We start from the raw sequence: 22731 nt of genomic DNA, 5'->3' as shown, positions 1-22731 counted from the left end.
GTTTACTATTTCTTTGTCACTTTGTATTAATAAAAAACAAAAGTAATAGATTGTTGTAGTCTTTTCTATAATATTTATCAAAAATATCGTTTTAAAGAACGATCTATTTTGGTTCGTCTCTGGGAAGAGTTGGTTGTTCCGCTGTTAGGCATTTCTAGGTAGTTTTTTTTTGCGAAATTAAACAAGTTTCACCATGATTGTATATTTGTCGTGATTAATACAAATTCCGATCCATTTATTGGCAGCATATCTGCAACATACTTGCAACATCTAATATCAAACTACGCTCGTCAAAGAGCTTCAGATTTTTTATTTGTCAATAGATGTGTTTGTGACGTCCCAGTCAAATTTCAGGTCAAAATATTCATTTTTGCTGTGCACAGAACTGGCAAAATATTTGTTTGCGTAACCAATTTTCTGCTTCTGCGGATTGTTGAGATTGGTACAGAAAGCCTTTGATGAATGCAGCAATGTCGAAAAATACAATATTTACAAGGTGTATTGTGAGCTCCAGTCCTGGGAAACCATCAAAATGTGCACCATCACGAAAAACGAGAAACACACTTGTAGCAGCTTGCAAACAAAATCGTATCTCCTATCTGGCTGAATATGTTGACGTGAAATTTGACTGGAAAGTCAAAAATACAACTGTTGAAAAATAAAAACTAACAATTTGTAAATTGCTTTGATGAGCGCAGTTAAATAACAAATGTCACAATTCATCAAACGACAATTTTTCTCCGGGAAATAGTTCATATTGGGCAATATCAAACGATGCTTAGTATCAAAGCTTTCATTTACCTGAGCGAGGATCAAAATCATATAAATAATCAATATTTACCAATCTTAATCATGACTTTTCAGATCTGCTCTCAAAAAATATATCCCGAAAACGGATAATATAATGCTTGTTATGCGAGATCTTAATCGCTAAGAAAGGTATTTGTTAAGCATTTAGATTTGCTCGCTATGCGAAAAGCTCGTTATACTGGGTACTAATTTTGAGGTGCTCTACTGCAATCTAATGCTCTCAATGTGAATGGATTTTTTACTCCATTGCATAAGTGGCGACATTCCTTAAGCAAGCATCGCTGTATATATTTGCATCAAGTTGCCATAATTCACTAATGCAGATATGCCAAAGAAGGTGACGTCTTTGGAGCTTATTAACTGTGTTTACTCGGCAGCAGCCGGTGTTAGGTATTCCACAGTATTTCGACAAAATATCGTCGAGACGCTTTGACCGCCAGCGTTAGAAAGTGCTTACGTTTAGCAAGGCAGCTGTCAATATCTTTGGCATTCCTGCTTCTTGGCTACAGCTTGGCATACAAACATGCCAAGCAGCAACAATTCGAGGTAAAATGTGAAATGAATTCAAACGCAAAATTCTGCGAAAATCTGTGATCTTGTTTTTTGTGAAGCTGGTTGGTAGGTACATATATTTTGGAGGAAAAAAAAGATGACGATGATGATAATCAGCACACGAATCGTTGAACTCCATTGAACATTTGATTTGCAAAGAAAGCAAATCACTCGCCTCAGAAATCTTCCAACTGAAAGCTATGCCATCCGAAACGGACCATTGTCAAGCTAAAGTCAACAGTGCTGCTGAAAAGGAGCCGATGTGGTGGACTGTTTTGAATCATTTAAGATGTAATAAAATAAAATAAAAAACTCCTTGCAAAGGTCAGCAAGTGATGAACCTTTGCACACCGGTACTTACATTTACGCTGATGCCCGCCTTCGGGAAGATCTTGATCGACGGGATCTCTTTGGAGGTGTAGCGAAAAAACTCGTGCTTGCCCTTGTACCACTTGACCGAGTAGAGCTCGTCGTCCGGCAGGTCGCACTCGCAGATGAGCGTGGCGCTCGTGCCGACCAGCACCGCCACCGGCACCTGTATGTGGACACTCTCCAGCCCGAGCACGCTGTGGGACACTGAAATGAGAGGGGGAGGGGGTAGAAGGAGAATAAAAAAAAAGTGACATCAGTATCTAGGCTAGTCGTTCTTTCTCTCTCTCTCTCTCTATCTGTATATTTCGGTCGCTATATAGCATTGGCGAGCGATACTCGTCCGAACCAGCAGCTCGATTACGATCTAACTGGGTTTTGTGCGAGCTTAAACAAGGACTTTATTTGATTAGCATAAACAATGGTGCGCCCAAAAGCCCCACCCTATGCTGCCGCCCACCCTGGGAACGCTGTGGAGCGTCGGAATCGGACAGCAGCATCACCGACATCCAGTGGGGATAGGGACCGTACACTCTCGCACCCACAACCGAACCGATATTTGATCTCTGCTCTGCGTTCTTCGGCTGCAAATCCTTTCCTTCCCCCCCATGCCACAACCACTACAGCCGGGTATCTTCATTGTTAAATATTAACCAATGCCAACACAACACCGGTGGGCTTAGTGCAAAAGGGGCTCCAGACAAATTTACCACCCGGAGCGTACCAGCCGGGCAGGCTAAAAACCACTTCTGATAATCTAATTCTCCTCTCACACCCACACACAATCACACACACACACAGTCACCCGGGGCTCCCTGGACCGCATCAGCACAATCAGCTTCCATCCAGAAACGGCACCGACCTACCAGCAAAGGCAGAGACCATTTTTAATCAATAACGAAACAGCAACCGTACGTTATCGCCTATGAGTTGCAATTTTCTACCATTTCGCTCTCTCACTCTGTTACTCTCTATCTCTCTGTGTCTCTCTCACTCGGTTGGTTGTTCTAGCACTGCTAACCGGCGTTTTTCCGATGCGAACTATGTTTGGATCGCTTGCCGCAAGCAAACCTGCGTGCGTGCCACAGTGCCGCTGCCCCAAAAACACGCTCCTGCGCGTGCAAACTTTATTAATGTTTTCATCTATAGTTTGAGCCATTGTTTGAGCTGCTTGCTTGACAGTTTTTTTTTTGTTTCACCAGTTTGAGTGGTGCTGAGTGGAGCTCGCTTATTGAATACATTAAAACTTGTGCTGTGGCGTTCTGGCCCCTTCCAGCAGTGTGCGGCGGTGCCCGATAGCAAAATTAATGTCTATTATCCGTAAGCTTTGCGGCAAGTCCCCGCCGACTTAACCAATCCACCCGAATGCGACAGACACTGGCAACGAAAGCGAAAGCAAAACAAAACTGTCTGTGTTTAGTGATGGGTAAAGTCCGGAACACATCCGGTGTGCACTCCGATCCGATTCGGAAAGTTCCGGAACTGACTTCGGAAGGTAGGTCCACGCAGCATTATCCGGAGTCCATTATCCGCATTATCGCCAGTATACGGAGTTTGAAACCATTTGGAGCCGTCCGGAAGCGTTAGGAGTCGTCTGGACTCTTTGTCATCCGCAGTCGTCTGAAGTCATTCGGAGTCTTTCGGAGTCATCTGGAGCGATCCGGAGTTGTTCAGAGTCGTCCGGAGCCGGAGTCGTTCGGAGTCGGAGTTATCCAGAGTCGGAGACGTCTGCAGTCATCCGATGTTGGAGACATTCGGAGTTGTTCAGAGTCGTCCGGAGTCATCCGGAGTCGGATGACTTCGATCCCGGCCGATTCCAAACGACTCCGGCTAGCTACGGATGATTCCAACTAATTCCAGATGATTCCGAGCGACTCCGGCTAGCTACGGATGATTCCAACTAATTCCAGATGATTCCGAGCGACTCTGAACGGCTGCAGATGACTTTGAATGACTCCGAACGACTCTGAACATTTCCGGATAAATCCAGATGACAGCGACTCTGGTCAACTCCTACTCCGGGTTACTCCAAATCCGGGCGGTACTAGTAGTTCCGATTTAGTTGGAGTCGAAATTGAACAAACAACAGCCGGAGTCAGATCGCAGTCGTGGGTGCACTCCATAGGGCACACCACTACCTGTGTTTCAAGGCAACTGTCAAAATTATCATGAAAACCTACCGACGCCGTCCGTACGTATAGCAGTGCAGCTCAGGCATCAGGCAGCCAGCGTCAGAGGCACACACCGGGCAACACACCAACACTGGGAAGGTCCCTAAAATTCGCAAACCTAATCCAACACCACTCCACCTCCACTGTGCGGACACAGACATACCGGCAAGGCAGCTTTCCATTATGCCCCCGTGGGTTGTCTAGCAGTGGCAAGAGCCGGCTCCAGAAAATGGGAAATAATCCAGGCAAAATCAATCATCATCCTACACGCCCCTACAGCTCTGTACAGGGAGCACCTGGTAAACCGGCCAGGTTTAGGTTTATTAAAGAGCGAGGAAGTGGAACGAGGGCCAAAGCGGCGTGGCAAAAATGTTACATCATCACGCGCCCGTTGATTGTTAATTACGTTACAATTAATTTTAATATAAGCCTACGCCGGCAAACCCCTGACAGGGCCTTGGGTGTTCCATCATAGCAGGGGGCGTTCTTGTTTTCAGGCAACGGGAAAAAAGGGCGACCCAGAATCCAAAGCCAGGGCAGCGGGTGCAGCGCTCACAGGGCGACCTAACAAGCCTCATTAGCGGTGCGAGCCCTGTGCTGCGAAACGGTAAATCGAGTGCACTGGTTCAAGTGACTGGTGCGCTGTGGTAACCAGTGCCACTTCACGGGGACGCGACAGCCGCCCAGACGTGCTGCTGGCGGAATGTTGCACGATAGGAATCATTCCTTCCCTTTGAGGAGTTGTGGCTGAGTTGATGCCGGCGTGATCTTCTCGAGAGGCGGTCCTCTCGAGTGAAGATGCCACATCGCGAAGACCTGCCGGCTGCAGCGAGTCGTTCCGTTGCATTGATGTGCACCAAACCCCGTTTCCAGGAAGTCTAGCGGGTAAAAGGACCACAAATACACAAACCAGGTCCTTATCCCGACCGCAATGTACAATCCGGTGGCACAATCCGGTGGGGACCTAGCGGCACTAACGACGACGATAGGGACATGTAACGTCAACACCTCCGATGTGTGCTGAAGCTAGATGTGGGTGTCATGATATTTTTTTGTTGTGTATGTGCATATTTCCTACCTCTTACTTTCTCGGTAAGGTAAACCGTGAGACATAGCTCGATGTCAATAGTCACAGCCAAATAATACTCTCAATGACAGCTTCTTGCCGGAAGCGTCCAGAGGCAAACACACGCGGTTAACGAGCAAGCCAAAACGGGTTGAGCCCCACTGCCACGGATGTTGTCTTTATCGGTCGGTCCGACTGATGGAGCATGTGTGTGTGTGTGTGTGCGTGTGTGTCTGTGGGAAGCACCGAATGTTAATTTGGTATATTATTACAATATTGTTCTGTCTTACGTGGAACGTCCGGAACAGGCACGGTTCTTCATAGCGATTGGCATCGCCGCTTTTTGAGCAGGATTTCTGTTTTGTTTCACATCCTACTCACTGTTGCCTCGACCCACACACACACACACTCATATACAGACCAACATGGGAGGACGAGCATGGGCGAGAATGCAAACAAAACCGTGCGCACAGTTTCGGGGTCCGCCACAAGCGTTACAGCGCACGGTACAAGCGTTACTCCGCAAGGGAACGTTGCTGCCTGCTCCGGACGCTGCCCTGTGTTTGGTAAGCAAATACGGTCGAAAACATTCTTACCCATCCAACCAATCCAACCTTTTGGGCAGGGACTGCTGGCGGGGCGGGGAGCAAACATACTCTCGCATCAGCAGCGACAGCAACAAAAACAATCGCATGAAGAACACACGTACTCTGCTGACTCTGGTACCTCGCAAACACGGATCGCCTCGCGAAAAAGCTTACACGCGAAGCGGAACAACTAGCTCTGCTAGTGGTGGCAGTCGGGTCGGGAGCTCGGCACAGGCACCGAGAGTCAAACTTTTTTCCAGTGCTACACCAAAACCATACCCCAGTCCCCCCCCCCCCTCTCGGTGAGCTATATTACTGTTGAAGCTTGGTACGGGGCGATGTTATTCAATTACAATCTAATTACTGTGTTTTCGGGTACTTTTTGCGGGGCTTGTTCTCCATTTCGCTTCGAGCCGGTGGATCATCTGCGCCGAGAGGGGAGAGAGACCCCGCGCGGAATGCGGGGAATGTACATTTATTACTTGTATGCTGGGAACTTAAAAGTTGGCATACATTGGCATGCTGCTCTGATGGATTTTAGAAGCTGACTCTGTAAATTTTAGAGTCATCTTCATTGCTGGGGCTTCCATCGTTCAAGGATTCTTAGCAGCTCACGGGCCAGCCCATATGCCGTAGTCGTCGTTCTGGGGCTAACAATTATTTCTCAGTGTCTTGATAACGAACTGTATGGAGAAAAAATTGAAAAGATCCGAGCTCGAAAGCACATGCGCTTAACATCTTTATATAGGACTACTGGTGACTTTCCCATTAGTTGCAGCATGCGACCTAAGGTTCTGAGCCGTTCCTTTGGTAAGGTTAAACTTCCTATAGAGAACCTTATACCAAGGATAGCTATATCAACCACGTATGTCAAGCTGTGAGATAGGCTGTGCCGCGAAACTCCTTCAAAGAAATATTTCATACTAGCTGAAAGAAACCTACTTCAGTCGTTTTGATGGTCCCAACACAAGATTGGTATGTGGTTCGTCCAGCAACTACTTTCTAACGTCGTCTGGCAGTCTTCTCAATGTTTTCGTAGGCTTCATTAATATACAAGAACCGCCGGCCTGGGACCTGGGTATCATCAAAGTATGTAAGTAAGGATTAAACTTCTACATGATGCCTTCCATTGTTTCCCATACAATTGATGGTACATTCTGCTGGAAATTAAGATGACACTTTCAATGTCTGACATACCTTCAAGCTTGTTCTTTGCTTCGCCAATCTATTATCGGAGCTCCTCAACCAGTTGTGCAATCTTTCGATAGACTTACGCTGCATGTAGGATGCTCTCATCGGTATCGTTTAACCAGATTGGAAGAAAGTCTCTTTGCTTAGCGTATATGTTGCCATTGCCAGTTTGTCTGAGACCTTCCCCTGCATTTGATAAGCAGAACCCACTGCATGCGTATAGTGGGAGAACCCACTTCATACAAATACGCACAACAAAGGTGTCCAAATCATCAAAGTGATTGGTTGGTTGATTGGCTTCGAGAGATTTTAAGTCTTAAAGACTTCATAATAGTATAGCAAGATTTGAAATGCCTTCTTTGAAGTTATTTTCCAACTCTCAGCCAGTTCATACTGCTCAGAGTAGATTATCCTTGGCTAATTAATCTGATGTCTACTTTCTCCTTAGGTAGACTTCAGTTTCATCTCAAAGAATGATGTCGTTTATAAAATCTGAATGTGTCGATTAATGTAGATTGGTACATCTAAACGATATCGTTCAAAACGCAACAGTACCGCTGCTACATTTAAATATAGTTTGCAAGCTACATGCTATACCTAAACAAGTTCTAGCACTATTCCACCATCCAATTAAAAAGTTTACTACCAAAAATCAAAGTCTCACTAGCCATTATCCCTCCCCGTGCCCCATATCGTTCGTACCAATGAAACCAATTTGCTGCCAATGTGCAGCATGTTTAAAAACAAACCCCACCCTCATGCATCCCGGGACAACCATAGACAACCGCACAACCAATCAAAACATAGGGCGTAATGCATAGCCAGCTGGTTTCGGCTCGTTGTCGACCAAAACTATCGCCAAGAACGGGCATACTAACTTTGTCCTTCAGTATTTTTCCATCGAACACCTTCCAGCGCGAACCGTCCCGTGCGAAGAAAAAGTTACACGTTCGAGCTGTTTTACTGCAGAACTACAAATAATCAAACAAAAAACCCCTCTAACGAAATGAAACAAAAAAAACAAACCAAACTCCCCGCACAGATGTACTCGCTACTCGAGAAGTCAACTTGATCACTCGCTCGCTCGGTTCCGATCCATTTTGTGACCCCCTGAAACCGATGCAGCCCCGGGAACAACAAAAAACCAAGTCGCAAAACGATTGCAATGTGCCCAAAATGCTAGCATCCCCCCCCCTTTTTTTTTTTTTGCTAATTCCAACCCAGTCCGGCACCAACGGGTGCCTGGCACCTTCGACCTGGCAAATCGAGTCTCCCGCGTCCAGCCCGACGTGTTTGTTCACCTACCTTGCATTGCCAGCAGCTGTATAAGGCAGAGGACGATTTTCAACCGAGCACATAACATTTTCACTGCCTGCTCACGTCGCACCGTGTCACCGTGTAATGGGAATGCTTTCACACAACACTCGCACACACACACACACACACACACACACAAACGAATTCTTCTTTTTTCGGTTACTGCCACTACTTTCGGCCGCCCGGCAAACCTTCCCCTTTTCCTTCTTCGATTTCAATCACTTTGCTCGCTGTTCGACACAGAGGCACACTACTACACTACTAGCCCCGTACTACGTGCACTACCTTCGCACTACAGCAGCGCACTCAGTGCATGTTGTTCACCGTACCGGCAGGTTCGTTTGCTTCCCCGGCACTGGCACCGGCTCCGTGATCGACACTGGTATGGCCCGGACCGCCACCATCCCATCCCATCCCCACTGGATGTGGGGGGGGAAAGCCCGTCAGCGGACCTCACTCATCCGGGGTGACCGTACGTGTTGCGAGGGGGTCGGGGGTCACGGTCGTGCCAACGCTGCTTCCGCCGGTTTCGGTGCGAGATCCGGTGTGAACAGACGCCCGAATTGTACCCAAGCACACACACACACACACACAGCTTCAAGGGGTAGAAAGCGGCGAATCCGGGGGTAAATATTTATTCTCGTGTGTCCTCCCGGTTGATAGAAACACTTTCGCCCGGGCCTGCCCGCTCGGCGTGCCCCTTTAATTGGAACGCGTCGAGTGGGGATGGCCTACAGATACGTTCCGTTGCCGTTGAAGGCCTTATCCAGGGGGGAGGGGCGGAAGGAGCACAACCTACATCACGCTGCAGCACACACACACACACGCACACATAAACACAGCCAAGTGGCTAGCAACCCGAAAAGGCTGCCAAAGCACTCGAACGACTCAACAGTTTTGCTTGCGATTTTCACACAAAACTTCACATAACCCTACACACACTACACGACACGATGTTAGAGGTGAGTGTTTATATGTGTCACTATTTCTCTCTCTCTCTCTCTCCCTCTCTGTATGCTTTGATTTGCTTTTTTTTGCTTTCTTCTGTTTGATACACTTCAGTTTGTCGTCCAATTTTCGTGCGCCGTCCAACAGAACGGCACGAAATGGTGTCCAGCTGTTCCCCGGCTCTGTCTCCGCTTCCGTCCTGCCTGAGACTGACCCGTGAGCTTCAGCAGCTTTGATCCTGCAAAGTAAAACACAGACTGTGTATGTGTGTGTGAGAGGGAGGGGGGGGGTTAAGTAACGTGTCCGACAGGTTTCCCCCTGCGGGCAGCAGCAATGTCGGAGGCACTCATCATGCACCGACACCTTCTATCGTTTGGTTTATGAATAAAATCAAAGGACGCTTTATAAATAATGAATCCCATGAATCACTCCCGGGCACAGATTGCATCCCCCTCACTCTATATGAATATCTCTCTCTCTCCCTCATTCACTCTTACACTTTTCCTCTTCCTCTCTTCTCAGCAAACGGACACACATTCACACTTGAAAATGTATAAACGAGCCCGATTGTACGTTCGATGGTGATTGCTGCCCTTGATGCAACGCGAACATAACGAGGGCAATCGTACGAGATCTGTTCCCTACGTACGTAGGGATGGGTAAAGTAGGCAGCACTGCGAATGCTGGTTCCGGACGATTCCGAGCCTTTTGCAAGAGCCAGCTTTTAGAATCAACCGGAAAGGCAGCAATCGTTGGAATCGTTTGAGATCTCCAAAAATCAAGGGATCTATAGCAACTGCCAGAGCTGCCGGAAGCATGTGTAATTGCGTCCGCCGTCGTTCAGAAACATCCGGTATCATCAGAACTGTCGGAATATTGTGGACTTTTTCGGAATCGATTTTGATCGTTTTGTTAGTACTCAAGTTACCGATTCCAGACGATTCTTGATGATAGCCTGAAAATTCCGACAACTCCGACCATTCCGACAATATCTGTAATTACCTCAACTCCGACAGTGCCAACAATTTCGAAAGATTCCAGACTGACCATAACGACTGCATTTCTCTGAATTCGAACTCCCTCCAAAGAACTCTGTGTCCTTCTGAGTCCCTCTGAATCACTGTGGTAAAGGTTATCATATCTGTCGGAACTGTAAGAATCGTGTATAATTTCGTTCAGAATCCTTCAGAATCATACGGTATAATCAGAACTGTCGGAATCATGTGGAGTTGTCGGAATCGTCTTTGATCATTTTGTTAGTACTGTTGTTCCTGGCCGGTTTTAGACGATTCTTGATGATAACTCGAAAGCTACGACAATTCCAAACGATTCTAGGTGATTCCAGACGGACCCTGATGAATCGATTCCACTACATCAAAACTCTGAACCAGTTGGTAGAAACCATACAATCGCTCCAGCGATCCCACTGTGAACTACCACTGTGTTGAAGATCATGAGAACTGTCGTATCTGTCGGAAGTGTCAGAATCATTTGGAATTGCGTCCGGAATTGTTCAGAATCATCCGGTACCATCAGAACTTCCAGAATCGTTTTTGATCATTTTGCTAGTACTCATGTTTCTGGCCGATTCCAGACGATTCTTGATAATAACCCGACAATTCCAACAATTCCCACAATTCAAACAATCCCAAACGTTTCTAGGCAATTCCCGACGGACCATGACGACTCCATTCCTCTGAAACCGAACTCCGAGCCGGAGGGGAAGGGCCGTGTAATTGCTCCAGAGAATGCACCATCACCACCACCATCTCTGGGTGATGTCTTTCTCTCGCCCTCGCTGGTGGTAGGTACCAAAATTAAAAAGTTCGCTTCTAAAATTACTTATGCACCCACATCGCCCGTCGTCCGTCGGGACCCCGGTGAGACGGGAAATTAAACGGGTAACGGGTAGGGCAGGGCAGGGGGTGGAGCACTTAACTTGCCAAACCGCTGGGCAGAAAAGGGAGCCCCGGCTCCTGCTGCTGCCGGGAAAAAGGCCGGTTGGGGGCATCTCAACTGGACCAGCGTGTTTTGCCAGCAGTGTGTTGGGCATGAATAATGAATTGGACAAGAGTGACCAGTCGAACAAAAACGCATACCCACCCACACACACTCACACACACACATACATGGGTCTCGACCAACCCACCGACCTTACCCCCGTGGCCGACGAGAATCAAATGAAACTCTTGATAATTAATTTGATCTTAATTGAACTACGGGCTTGCCCCCGTGCCCGTACCGAGCAGAGTGGTACAAGGGGGGGGGGGGGGGGGCTGGGAGGTATGGGGGAACGATTTCGATTGTGTTTTTATTGGATTGGAGCCAAATGTTGTTTTTTTAACCCCAGTCTGCTCCATCCAACCAGTTCCAGGGAACACGAAGGGCAGCCGGTACTATAAACACACATGCCAAATATTACAAGCACACACACACACACCCACACGCGTAAACAGAACGATTAATTGGCTAGTTGTTGAATACAGTATGCAACACGGAGCAGCAAAAAAGGAGCCCCCTTTCCAATTTTATCATTCGAATTACAGTGCGTTTGTAACACTCTCTCTCTCTCTGTCTTTCTCTCTCTCTCTCTCTCTCTCTCTCTCTCTCTCGGTCAGGTTTTTCTTTAGCTCCTCCCCCCGCTGAAGTATTGTTTTGAAGTTTGATCTGGCTAACCAAATTGAAGCTGACGAGCCGTTAATTAGAGCCTTATTAAGCGCACTAACATGGCTCGCGCTAATTACATTGTACAGAGCGATAGGAGGCAACTTGTCCGCTTTGTGGGTGTCTGCCGAGCCGGTCCGCTTCAAGTAACACGGTAACGGGTAATAGTAATCAAAGCCCCGGTGGTATCAGTTGTCGATTTAATTTAGAGCAACTGCTCGAACTGTCACGCGGGACCAGTTGACGCGAATGCATTGCTGTAATTAAAATTCCTCCCCATTACTGTCAACTCCCGCTCAAGCGGGCGAGCGTTCATCTTTGCCCTTCTACCGTTATGGCTCAATCTATGATATCTTTTGACAGTAATGGGGCATTTGCAGGAGCACTCCAGTGCTCACTGAAGACCGGTAAAACTTAAACACTAAACGTCAATTCGGGTTCGGGGTTTGAAGAACCGTCGTCCACTACAAAACATCTCTTACCGGTCATTTTTGCAGCGCAGTAAGCTATCACGACCGACCAAACTGGCTGCTGGAGCGGCTGTACAGATGATGGTGGTCAGCAAAAGGACTTTGCAGGGAGGAAGACACCAAAACTCAGGTGTGTGGCCCAGGTTTGTATGACATTTTCATTTCGTAGAGAGTGTGCAACCAGGCTCGCTGCGCGGAAAACGAAGGAAGAAAGCAAAGTGAAGACCACACAACATATTGCCACAACACTGCAGGCGAACTCACAGCCGTCTCGGTATACCACGTGTGCCATGTGTGGCACGTGGGGCGACCAGAGCAAAAGAGAAAAGTTTTGCTCACAATCCCCATTAGTGGCCCATCCGTTAGTGGCAGCCACCACTCGGGCCAGCCACACACACACATACGCGCACTACTTTTTCGGAGAATTATTGCCGCCGGAGTTTCGTTCGGAGTTTTTTTTTTTTTTTTTGGGAGGGGAGGGGTTCCAACCCGGTGCGGCCTGATGTCCGAAAAAGCGAGATAGATCCAATTAAGAAGCTGCCGAGCGACTTTGCCCCGGGGCCTTTCCATTTAGCTCTAATTTAACTCTAATTTGTGCAGTTTATGCGCTCGCTTAAGCGCAGGTTAAGTGATGGCCGGGAGTTCCGGTTCGTCGTCTACGGCGTGGCGTGCGGTCGCTCGAATTTTGGCTCGCCGCCGTTGCTGATGGCTCTATTTGCTGCCTGTTTCTGCTGTTTGGACTGGGGTTTTTTTGTGTCCTCTCCCCCACAAAGTTTATCGGGCGGATCCAGGGAGCGGGTGGGATTTAATTTGTCGGCCACCCATCCACCAGGGGGAAGCGCGCAGAGTTATGGGACGCGGGGCAGTTTTTTTGCGCTTTGGTTTTTATATTCTAATGCCTGCCCGATTCCCGTTCGCCAACAGTTCGCAACCGTGTGTGAGACGCTTCTCTTGTGTCCGCCTTTCGGTGCCTGCATATCCGATGGGGCGGTCGTGAAAGAAAATAGTACCTTCCCCATTTGCCCAGGGCGGCGCAGATGGCAGCAAAACCCCCATTTCGTCTGGGAATCACGATTTCCGATAGCGGGCGATTTGCATTACAACCGACACCGTGCTGGCGGGCCGTCGTGGCCGTACGTAAAAGCGAAGCAAGCGAGCGTGTGCACCACATTTGGGGGGGGGGGATGAATTTCCATCGGAATGACCTCCCCCCACCGCACAGTGGGATGCATACATCAAGCGCGCAGCAGCATCATGCACGGTTTCCATCCAGAGCGTCACCGAAGGCGTCCTCGGGCTGTACTTTCCCAGCGCCAACCCCAGCCCGGCCGTTCGTCGCTTGCTGCCAGCGTCCATTGAAGCGGATGAATAAATAAAACGCGCGCTCACACACACACACACACACCCACACACAGCGAGACAAAGCGGGCGACTGACAGGCAGCGATACAATTTGCCCCTTAAGTGAATTATTGATGTGCTCCCCCGTCCCCGAAAGTCGTTTGGTAAACATGTCGGAGAGTTTTTTTGTTGTTGTCGGAGACTTTCTTTGTTGTTGTTGTTGTTGTGCGGTAGCATCCTAGCTTCTTGCACTTTGCACATCGATCCGGCAAACCCCGGGAGCCGGCACTTTGCATACGCGCTGACAGGGGCTCGGGCACGTCACACATTCGGGCACAGGGAGGCTGACAGGCAGGCAAAAACCCTCCCCCGACCATCCATCAAATGGAGTCGTTTGACAGTTATTGAAATCATTTTGCACAAATCAACATCCCGGAGGCTGCTGGCTTCGAGGAAAACCACCCTCCCCGCCCACTGCCATAGAATGCCAATCGATCGTATCGTATCGTACGGGAGGGTTTACCTTTTTCTGGGCCTCCCTCCCTCTGCAGGGGGCTCTCGTACGCTTCATTTGACAAATATATCTACATTCGTGTGGCTGTGTGGGCAATGCGTGCGGGTGACCCTTTTGTCTCGCGCACCACTCTTACCCCCCCCCCCCAGGCAGGCGACGTTTGGGGCCGACGATGGCAGGAAACGTTTGCCCCAGTGCCTACACACAAATCAATCATCGGCAGGCACCGGGCTTCGATGCTGGCAAGGGAGGCTGTCCGAGCTGCGACTTGTTGTTGTTGTTGTTGTGTGTGTGTGTGTGTGTGTGTGTGTGTGTGTGTGTGTGTGTGAGGTAGAGTGTGGGCGAAAATGGAGCATAGAATTTGTCCCTTTCTACCACCGAAAGCTTAATAGTCAAATCAATCAATGCTACATTACAAAAGCCATTTCCCGGCGAAGTGGATAAGAGGCTCTGTGCATTCGCGATAACTAGCTTCCTTTTTTTCCTTTCTTTTCCTCTCTCTCTCTCTTTCTCTCGCTCTCTCTCTCTCCCTCTCTCTATCTCCTTAACCAGTTGGGATGTATTTATTATGTGTTGCATTGTATCCAACAGCATCTAGTTGATTTATGCGTGCAAAGACAGCGAACGGCACAAGCATTCACTTTTTTAAAAAAAAAACGCCTTAAAGTATGCAATCGGCACTGCAGCACTATCTTAAAAGTGGTTTAGGTAAGTCTATTTGTGACGCTCGACGCACTCCCCCTCCCGTCGCTCCGCGTCAAGCATTGAGCTGATAATATTAAAACCCAAAAGCCGGAAAATTCCTGCCTAACAAGCTTGCAAGCATTAACTATTTTTGGTCCTTCGAACCGGATCTTCGTCAGGCGCATCAAACAGAAGCCCCGAGACGGTGCGAGCCACCGGCACGTGTGCCAAAGGTTCGCTGGCCGGGCGAAGGTATTTTTCCCACCCGATCGCCCTCTCCCCCCCCTCCCTCAACCGTACCCCCCCCCACACCCCTCTTTCGTACTTGTTTTCTCGTCTTTCACCGTAAACCACAGCCAACCAATCTCCAGGGACGATAGCCATAGCACCACCCCTTCCCTCCCTCGCCCCCCCCTTCCCGCCCTCCTCGTTTGGTGTGACGCTGTTTTCCGACATGCCCGGTTGCCGCTCGGAGCAGGGCGTTTTTCCCAATAATTGGTGACGGGCAGGTCCTTTCGTCCCCCACGACTCGACCGCCTTTCCACTCCCCTCCCCCCTCTCTCTCTCGTTTCGTTGCACAGTTGGTGTTTTTACGACCATGCTGCGCTGTAATCGATAAATCGATCCGCTGAGTAGCTTTAGTAACATCTCCGAGATTGTCAGCCGGTGGCCGGGCAAGCTGAAACCGTCCAGCTTTTTTTTTTTTTAGTTGGGAGGGAACCACACGACACTTCTCCTTCGACCACTTGTTTGCCATTATCACCGCTTCGCAACCAGCAACACGCGGGCACAACGACACAAAAAAGCATCGAAGCTCCAAACACACACACACAAAATCGGGTCGTCCCAATAAAGCACATCCGGGGCAATTAGGGACGATCCACCCCCTCCCCCACACCCCAAATACCTCGGCTGGTTCGAATATCCGGAGTCGGTTTACCTTTTCGCCAGTGTTTTCGCCGTGCGCTTTCTCTGGGTACCTTTTTTCACTGTTTTTTTTTCTTCTTCTCCTTTTCGTACAGCAAGGCGAGTGCAGCGAGGACGAGCGATTAGATCATGAACTTGGCTTGGGCAAGATTTTATCGCTCCACTTCTAGGTCTGTTGCCGGCCTGCTGTGACACCGTGGTCCCGCCACACCTTTGCCCATGGCCCTGTGTCGGATTTCTGTGCGCTTCTCAGATTCCATCTGTACGATCTTTCCCCAATTGCCATTGCCACCGCTCGTGCCGCTCGATACATGCGTCGCTTTCGGGCCCCGCAAGTGCCACACAGCCGGACAGGGCGAGCAAAACAGCAGCACGACCCCATCTCGATGCAATAAAGCAGCTCAGCCGAAGCTTACGAGCGGTTGGAGCGGCTTTCGCTAAGCCGTAGCCGTAGCCACCGGCAGAACAAACCAGGTAAGCATTTAAAAGCCACTGCGACCGCACCACCGCCGTTGTAGAAGAAGAAGCATACAGCAACAAAAAACAGCCACATCAGGATTCCGCTCAGGCTTCGGCCTCTTCCGCGTCACACGCAATGCACTGCGAATCGGACGGCGGACTGCCGCAAACGTTACAGCGGCATGGAAAGCGCCGAAATGCTGCTAATGGTGGCATTATTAATCCCATTTCTTTTCTGCCGACATTCATCATTATCAATTCCGATTGGCTCCGGGGCCGAGCGGGAACGCGGCCGGTAGAGAGGTTAATGGTTGCTTCATTTTTTACTGCTGCTTCCGTTTTCGTTTACCTTTTGGAGGGAGGAGCGATTTCTTGTTTAAAATACGGGCGGCAAAGTGCACTCGCATTTCGACGCAACCGATGTTAGCAAGTGTGTTCCTTTACGATTTTGACTCGTACTTTGCATACTTGTGAGCGCTTTACTTTCGCGTGTTTGATGCTTGTTTAAGGCCAGGCCTCGGAATTAAAGTATAGAGCTGTTGAGGTAAAAGAAGGAACTGTATTTCGCGTTGGCCAAAAACGCCTAAAGATATGCAACAGTATGTAAAATAAAAATTATTTCAACTTTAAAACAAACTAAATAATTGATGTTGAAGTTATCCAACAATCTATATGCGTTGCATACGATCAGGTGCTACACTTTCGAGTCTTTGATTTGTGTCTAAATACAGGCGTGCCTCTATGCCACAGTGCCACACAGTGGATTGATTCAGAAAGTTGGCTCACAGTTCACCGCCCAAAGGTATGCAAAGATATCTATTCAACAACACATCCTCCTACGTTTTAGCACAAAACAGTGAGCATGTCTAAATGTGTGCCTTGCTGATTCCAGATTCCATACCATTGCAGAACGAGAAGCGCCTAAAGCTATACAACTTGTTTTGCTTAGCCTTCTTGCAGTGTCTTTGTGTAAAACACACACACACACACACACACACAAACCTGTTCCATCACAACTGTTTCAAAACAGCACCGAAGCGCTCCGAAACACATTCGCAACGGAAAAATATGAGCCAAACATTTTGCATAATTTCAGGCGTTCCGAAGCGTATGACCAAAATTCCGCCCTAAAGCATTCCGATGGGAGCTACAACACGCTGCCAAAAATAATACACTGCTCGTCGGCAAAAAGTATCACCTTCCACCCCCTTTCCCTCCCGCTGCCAAGGAACCTTCCCCGAACAGCCTTCAACGACCCCGACCCCACAGCAGTGGGCAAACAAGCAAAATCGAGCATCGATCGAGCCAATCGTAATCGTACATTTGCGCGAAGCACACGGGTCGTAACACGGGTGGCCAAAAGCTGGGCCAGCATCACAACCACGACTTGCTCGCTTCCGTCCCACAACCACGCCGAACCCCTTTCGTCCCGGCTTGTGGCCGTGTGCAGCGTGTGGCTCCAATTTTGTACCTCGTAAAAGCAAAACCTCCGTTGATGATGATTAGTTTCCATTTGAATAAAAATTTAGGAGACTATAAAAGCATCAAAATGGAAGATTGATGACTTCTCGCCAGGGGGGTTGGGAGAGAGAGAGAAGGGTCGGCAGTTTTTGTTCTTCCCGAGCCAGTCTGCCCCGACTGTAGCTTGGACCGGTCGGGCTCCCGAGCTGCTCGAACCGAATCGAACATTTATGACGCCTAGCCCAGCCCTTTCCGTTGCCAGCTGCGAATCGGTACCGCTTTCGGACAAATCAAATCGTACCCAAAATGCGAGCGGAAGCTTTCACCGCCACCACCGTTTGGGGGGTTTATTCTGCTCCCTTTTCGTTCGACTTTTCTCGCAGTATAATCTAACGGCTCGGTGTAAAATATGCTCGCCCAGCCCGATGCGCCTTGTGCCCCGCAAGTAATCCATCAAACCGACCATTTGCGCCTGTTAACATGGTTGATTTGTTCGGGCTGGGCGGGGGGTCGCCAGCACAAGGGGTGATGATGTTTTATTTTATGGAAATCATGCACCCGTCCATGATGCAAGAGGGGGGGGGGGGGAGGTGGAATTTCCCTTACCACCAATTTGTGGAAAAAACAAGGGTCTGCCCACTGTTTGGAAAGTAAACTAACGGGCCAGCGGGGGGTTGTCAGCGTTGCTGTTTGAAAAACAATTATCACCCTTACCCATTGGCCGCAGGCCAGCCAGCGGCCCAGCACTAATAAAGCGCTGTTTTTATAGCTCAATTCCGATGATTGAACATTCAAATGCACCTGTTCACACACACACAGAGTACACCACACGGTCATAAATAGACAGTTATTTTATTCATTAAAAACCGTGCTCCAGTTTGCATTTTTATCTAGTTCGCTGGCTCGTTACACGGGTCCCGCTTTACCGTGCTATTGCATGGGAGGGGGGGGGGTGATTGTGGGGTGGCCGAGTGGTAAAGATAAACCGGCGAATAGATCGACCATGCGAACCCGTGCGCAATCCAATTGCACAGCATTGCATATTAATATAATCCGCCTAATAGTATGCAATTTGCGCGTCATCATTATTTACCCGCTGCCCGTAGACCGTCGCAGTGACAGTTTTATCGGCTAGTGTCCCCGTTTTTTTTTTTTTGTTACGTTCGGGAATTAAAATGATTGATGAAAGTGTGTTGCATGATGAGCGGCACAGCTCCGCTCTTTTCAGCTGTTGCACTGCTCTGGCGTAGCATGGGAAGTGTTTTTTTATCACTGATTAGTTTTTTACTGTCATACTTTTTTTGCCTCTCCGGAAAGGCATGATGCCTTTTTCAGGAAAAAAAATGCTAGCTAAAGCTACTGTAGAGTAGTTTTTTAAGACATTCTTTAATGCGCTTTGCTATAACTGGACAGCCTTGAGACGCTTCCATTCATAGTCTATTTTGCGTACAACGCCTGCAAGTATGCTGCGTATGTTTAATAACATGTACACAGTGTTCTGTTAAGGTAAAAAACTATAAACGACGTTGTTTTAACGTATTTTGTGATGTGAACTTTTACCATGAAACGTTATTTTGCGAAACACTCTGCATACTGTAAGGCGTTTTTGTTTACTTACTTACTTACTTATCCGGCGCTACAACCGCTTTGCGGTCTTGGCCTGCCTCAGGAGTGTCCGAAACCGCTCACGGTCTCGCGCCTTCGTCTGCCAGTCCGTTATCCCGGCGTTTTTGTTTACCTCAAAAAAATATTTATTGTGAGGATTAAATCCATCGAAATTGTGAAACAAATCGCACAACAATAGGCAGATGATGAGCTTGAAATTTGGTGCCCAGCACTGTAAAATGTCGGCAATGAGGTGCCTTTATTTACCCTTTCACTATACCGTACTATTGTCGTAGCTCAACGCCTACAAGTATGCACTGTATACCAAAAACGTATCCTAATGAGAGGTTATTTGGTTTTTAGACGGAAAGACATGCAAATATTTAGTGCCAGAAGCATTATAAAGCACATGTTTCACCTAGTACGACAAATTCCTTCTGTCGGGCTTCAACGCCTGAAGGTATACAATTGTGCACAAATGGAAGGAAAAAAACCAATCTATGTGCACCATTTCTACAAATCACAATCCTAAACCCTACTTTCAGCAAGAGAAATGTGGATAGTTTGCTTTTTTTTTGCACCAAAGTTATCTTCCAAAAACCGAGGAAAAATGATGTTTGATACCCACTTTTGCTACAACGGTAGCATACCTTGCGGCGCATCAGCTCATCGCAGCCCGATACCCCGATGCCGATTCGCGTGACAAAGCGCCTCAATCTATACGCACAGCGTACGTGACCGGAGCGCTGCTTTGCCAGCTACTTCGCAGTATATTAACTCCTCCTAAATATAGCATCCAAAGAGCATCGAGCAAAGAGCTGGCATACAAAGAGCGCATCGAGAAAAGAAGAAAAAAACAGTTGCTCCTCTGCCGAATGAGTGTGAGCTTTCGGCCCATTATCTGCTCTCCGTTTGCCTTAAAGCAGGGGTCAACAATGGGCAGCAGGCAGCAGGCATTGGGGCTAACCCTTAACCTCCGCTCCTTTGGTCCTTTGGACATTTGGCTCAAGGCTTCACGGGGGCAGCGTGATTGTGTAATGAAACCGAACCTGAAGCCCTCAGCCATCCCTCGTCCTACTCTTTGGACAACACACACACACATAGATACGACTGGATAGAACGGTAGCCAGTGGCATTGTTTGCTACCCGTAAGGTGCATCACAGGGTAAGATAATGTTTCACCGAAAAAGCATCCCACTAATAACGCTTCTTCCCCAGGTAGCACACAGCGGCAGGGAGAAAGGAAGTGAAGGAGATGCTTTCTTTGCAGTCGGAGGCGGTTGGCAACGGCAAGCGAATCCCCCGAGTGGATTCGAGCAAGTACCGGTGCGGTGCTGCGCCGCGTTTGCGCCGCGTTTGCCGCCGCCTTTGCGCCGCGTTTGATTCATAATTAAAGTGCGCTTGAGGAATTTTCCGCCCAAAACTCAAAACAGAGGCCAGAGATGCCACCAAATGCGTTCCACAAAATACCCACACACACGCACACAGGAAAGTGCTCCTCAGGGACACACTTTTATACCTTTTTTCCTTTTTTTGTCTGCATACTTCAGCTCAAAGATACAAATCGGGGACGGCAAAGCACACACTGCTTTAAAATAATTACGCTTCAAACGCACGGCGTCCCCCGTGCTTGTACATCTTCTGGAACTTTGTACATCTTCGCATTCCATTCCACCCGGTAGACCTCCTTCCCATCCAGCGAACGTTTGGCACGTGTGAGTTAGCATCGACCGCGGCTAATGACCGTAAATAACGAGCCGAGGTGAGTGATTAAAGATTTAAACTTCACCGACCGAAAGTTGTACCCAATCGGACCTCCCCCCCCCCCCCCCCAAAAGGTTCACAGGCGCCGCGGCCACTAATCAGGCAGGATCGCGAGCCAGAAACCTCCCCCTCCCAAAACGACCCAACGGTTACGCTTGTTACGCGGGCTATCCCTCTTTTCCCCCCTAGCCCACTGGATGCCCGCCAGGATGCAATCTAACGGAGCACACGGACGACCTCCTGTGCCTCCCGCTTTCTTTCCCAGCCCCTCCTTTTCGGGGAAGCTGAAACATCGGGGAAGGATTCACACCGTAGTGGGTTTCGGTACGGTTGATTGCAGGCTTGATTTGATTGATTGCCGGAGAAAGAGAGGCGAGCGTGTAATGCGCGTGCGATCGAACGCGAAATCTTTTGAACCGGAAGCGAAACGCGGTAACTGCAAACATTCAATCAGCTCCAGCTGCTGCTGCTGCTGTGTACGCTGTGGATGTAGTTGCGGCACCGCCGGAAGCTGACAGATGGAAGTAAAGTGATAAAGTAATAGTTATCTCCAGCAAGTTGGCAGGACCGAGCGCGCGCGACTTGCGTGGGAAACGCCACAGATGTGGTGTGGTACTTTTGGAGGAGGCGCTTCTTTATTTTGTTTTTTGTTGTTTTTGTTGTTGTTGGATGATGCTACCACTGTTGAACTTTTAACAGACTATCGCACACACATACACACATACAAGTACACCAAAAAAACGATAAAAGAGGTTTTTTGTGTTGTGGAACTGCTGGCTGTCACTGATCGAACGGGACGATCTTCACCGATCTGTACCTCACGCTTTCACGCTCAGATGTTTAACCACCCACACACAATGCAGGGTCACTGCACAAAGCACACACAGACACACCCACCCAACCTCCGGGAGTGTCCCAAGTTCCCTCAGGTCCTCGGTTTCCGTACAATAAAACAAAAACACCGCAAAAAAACTCACGACACAGCAAAGCGCTCTAGCCGCCTAACGCGCGCGCTTCAGCAAACCCATCTAACGCGACCGTCGCCAATCGACTGACTTGGCAGTGGCGTACACTTCGTGCGTTCTGTTTTGTTGTTGTTGGCACCCTAGCCTTCCCAAAAATTGCGGCGCTTGCTCGCTCGCTCGCTCAACCCGACCCGTACTGTACGAGCACTGCTGGAGCACTACTGGCCACGGTCACGGCTCGAGCGTATGCAACGAAACGAAAGCCGGACCGGTCGCGTATGGTGGTGGCGCATGCGCACCGACGACCAGAGCGGCTGTCGGCGACCAAAAGCACTAAAAAGCAGCAGCAGCAGCAGTCCGCGTTTGTTTGGCGGGAGATTTCCGAATCGGAATCTGGCGGCTGTGGGCGCGCTTGGGAACGGCGTTGCCCTACCGGTATCAGGGAAATCCCGCTCTCCTCCCCCTGCCTGCCTCTCTACCTACCTCCGGAGACACTTGGGGAGGGAAACCGAGAGGCATCAGGTTCAGAAGATATTCCCAATTCCTGACCTTGCCGTGGCAAAAGTGGTTGCAAGCATATTAAGATGCATCTTAGCCGCCTACACTCCTCCCACCCCCAGGGGACATATCCTTTTTGTGTGCAATGTTTGTGTATGCATTATGGAGGTAAGGGAAAGGGGGGGGGGAATGGGGGAGCACACAAACAATCAGCAGGCGTTCAACCGTGCATTCCAATAGTGTGTAGTGCGGTGTGTACGATCGTCCCGAACTGCCCTCCGTCTTGTGCCGGGAGCATCAGCAATCGCAACCGTATGTATGCAACGTGTGTGTATATGTGTGTATTGCAGGGTTTTGGGTAACATGCAT

The 22731-nt window shown here is 48.9% G+C and overlaps 1 protein-coding gene across 4 annotated transcripts in view; it reads right to left on the bottom strand.

Moving 5' to 3' along the window:
• LOC120906242 (phosphatidylinositol 3-kinase 2-like) overlaps positions 1–22087 on the bottom strand; it is a 34186-nt gene extending 12099 nt beyond the window's left edge. The window contains exons 1-3 of one of the 4 annotated variants that reach the window (XM_040317761.1): positions 21846–22087; positions 8052–9249; positions 1724–1938 (exon numbers count right to left, since the gene is read on the bottom strand). In XM_040317761.1, the coding sequence (XP_040173695.1) occupies positions 1724–1938; positions 8052–8109 (273 nt within the window). In that variant the 5' untranslated portion in view covers positions 8110–9249; positions 21846–22087. Of the gene's footprint in view, positions 1–1723; positions 1939–8051; positions 9269–9508; positions 9731–21845 lie in introns of those variants that run through there. The other 3 variants (XM_040317760.1, XM_040317759.1, XM_040317762.1) reach the window with 3 other exon arrangements.
• Between the last annotated feature and the right edge of the window lie 644 nt (positions 22088–22731).

The sequence above is a fragment of the Anopheles arabiensis genome, chromosome X (assembly GCF_016920715.1).
Source record: "Anopheles arabiensis isolate DONGOLA chromosome X, AaraD3, whole genome shotgun sequence".
Taxonomy (NCBI): domain Eukaryota; kingdom Metazoa; phylum Arthropoda; class Insecta; order Diptera; family Culicidae; genus Anopheles; species Anopheles arabiensis.
The sequence above is the reverse complement of the archived record's forward strand: the minus strand, read 5'-3'. Positions and strand labels throughout refer to the sequence as shown.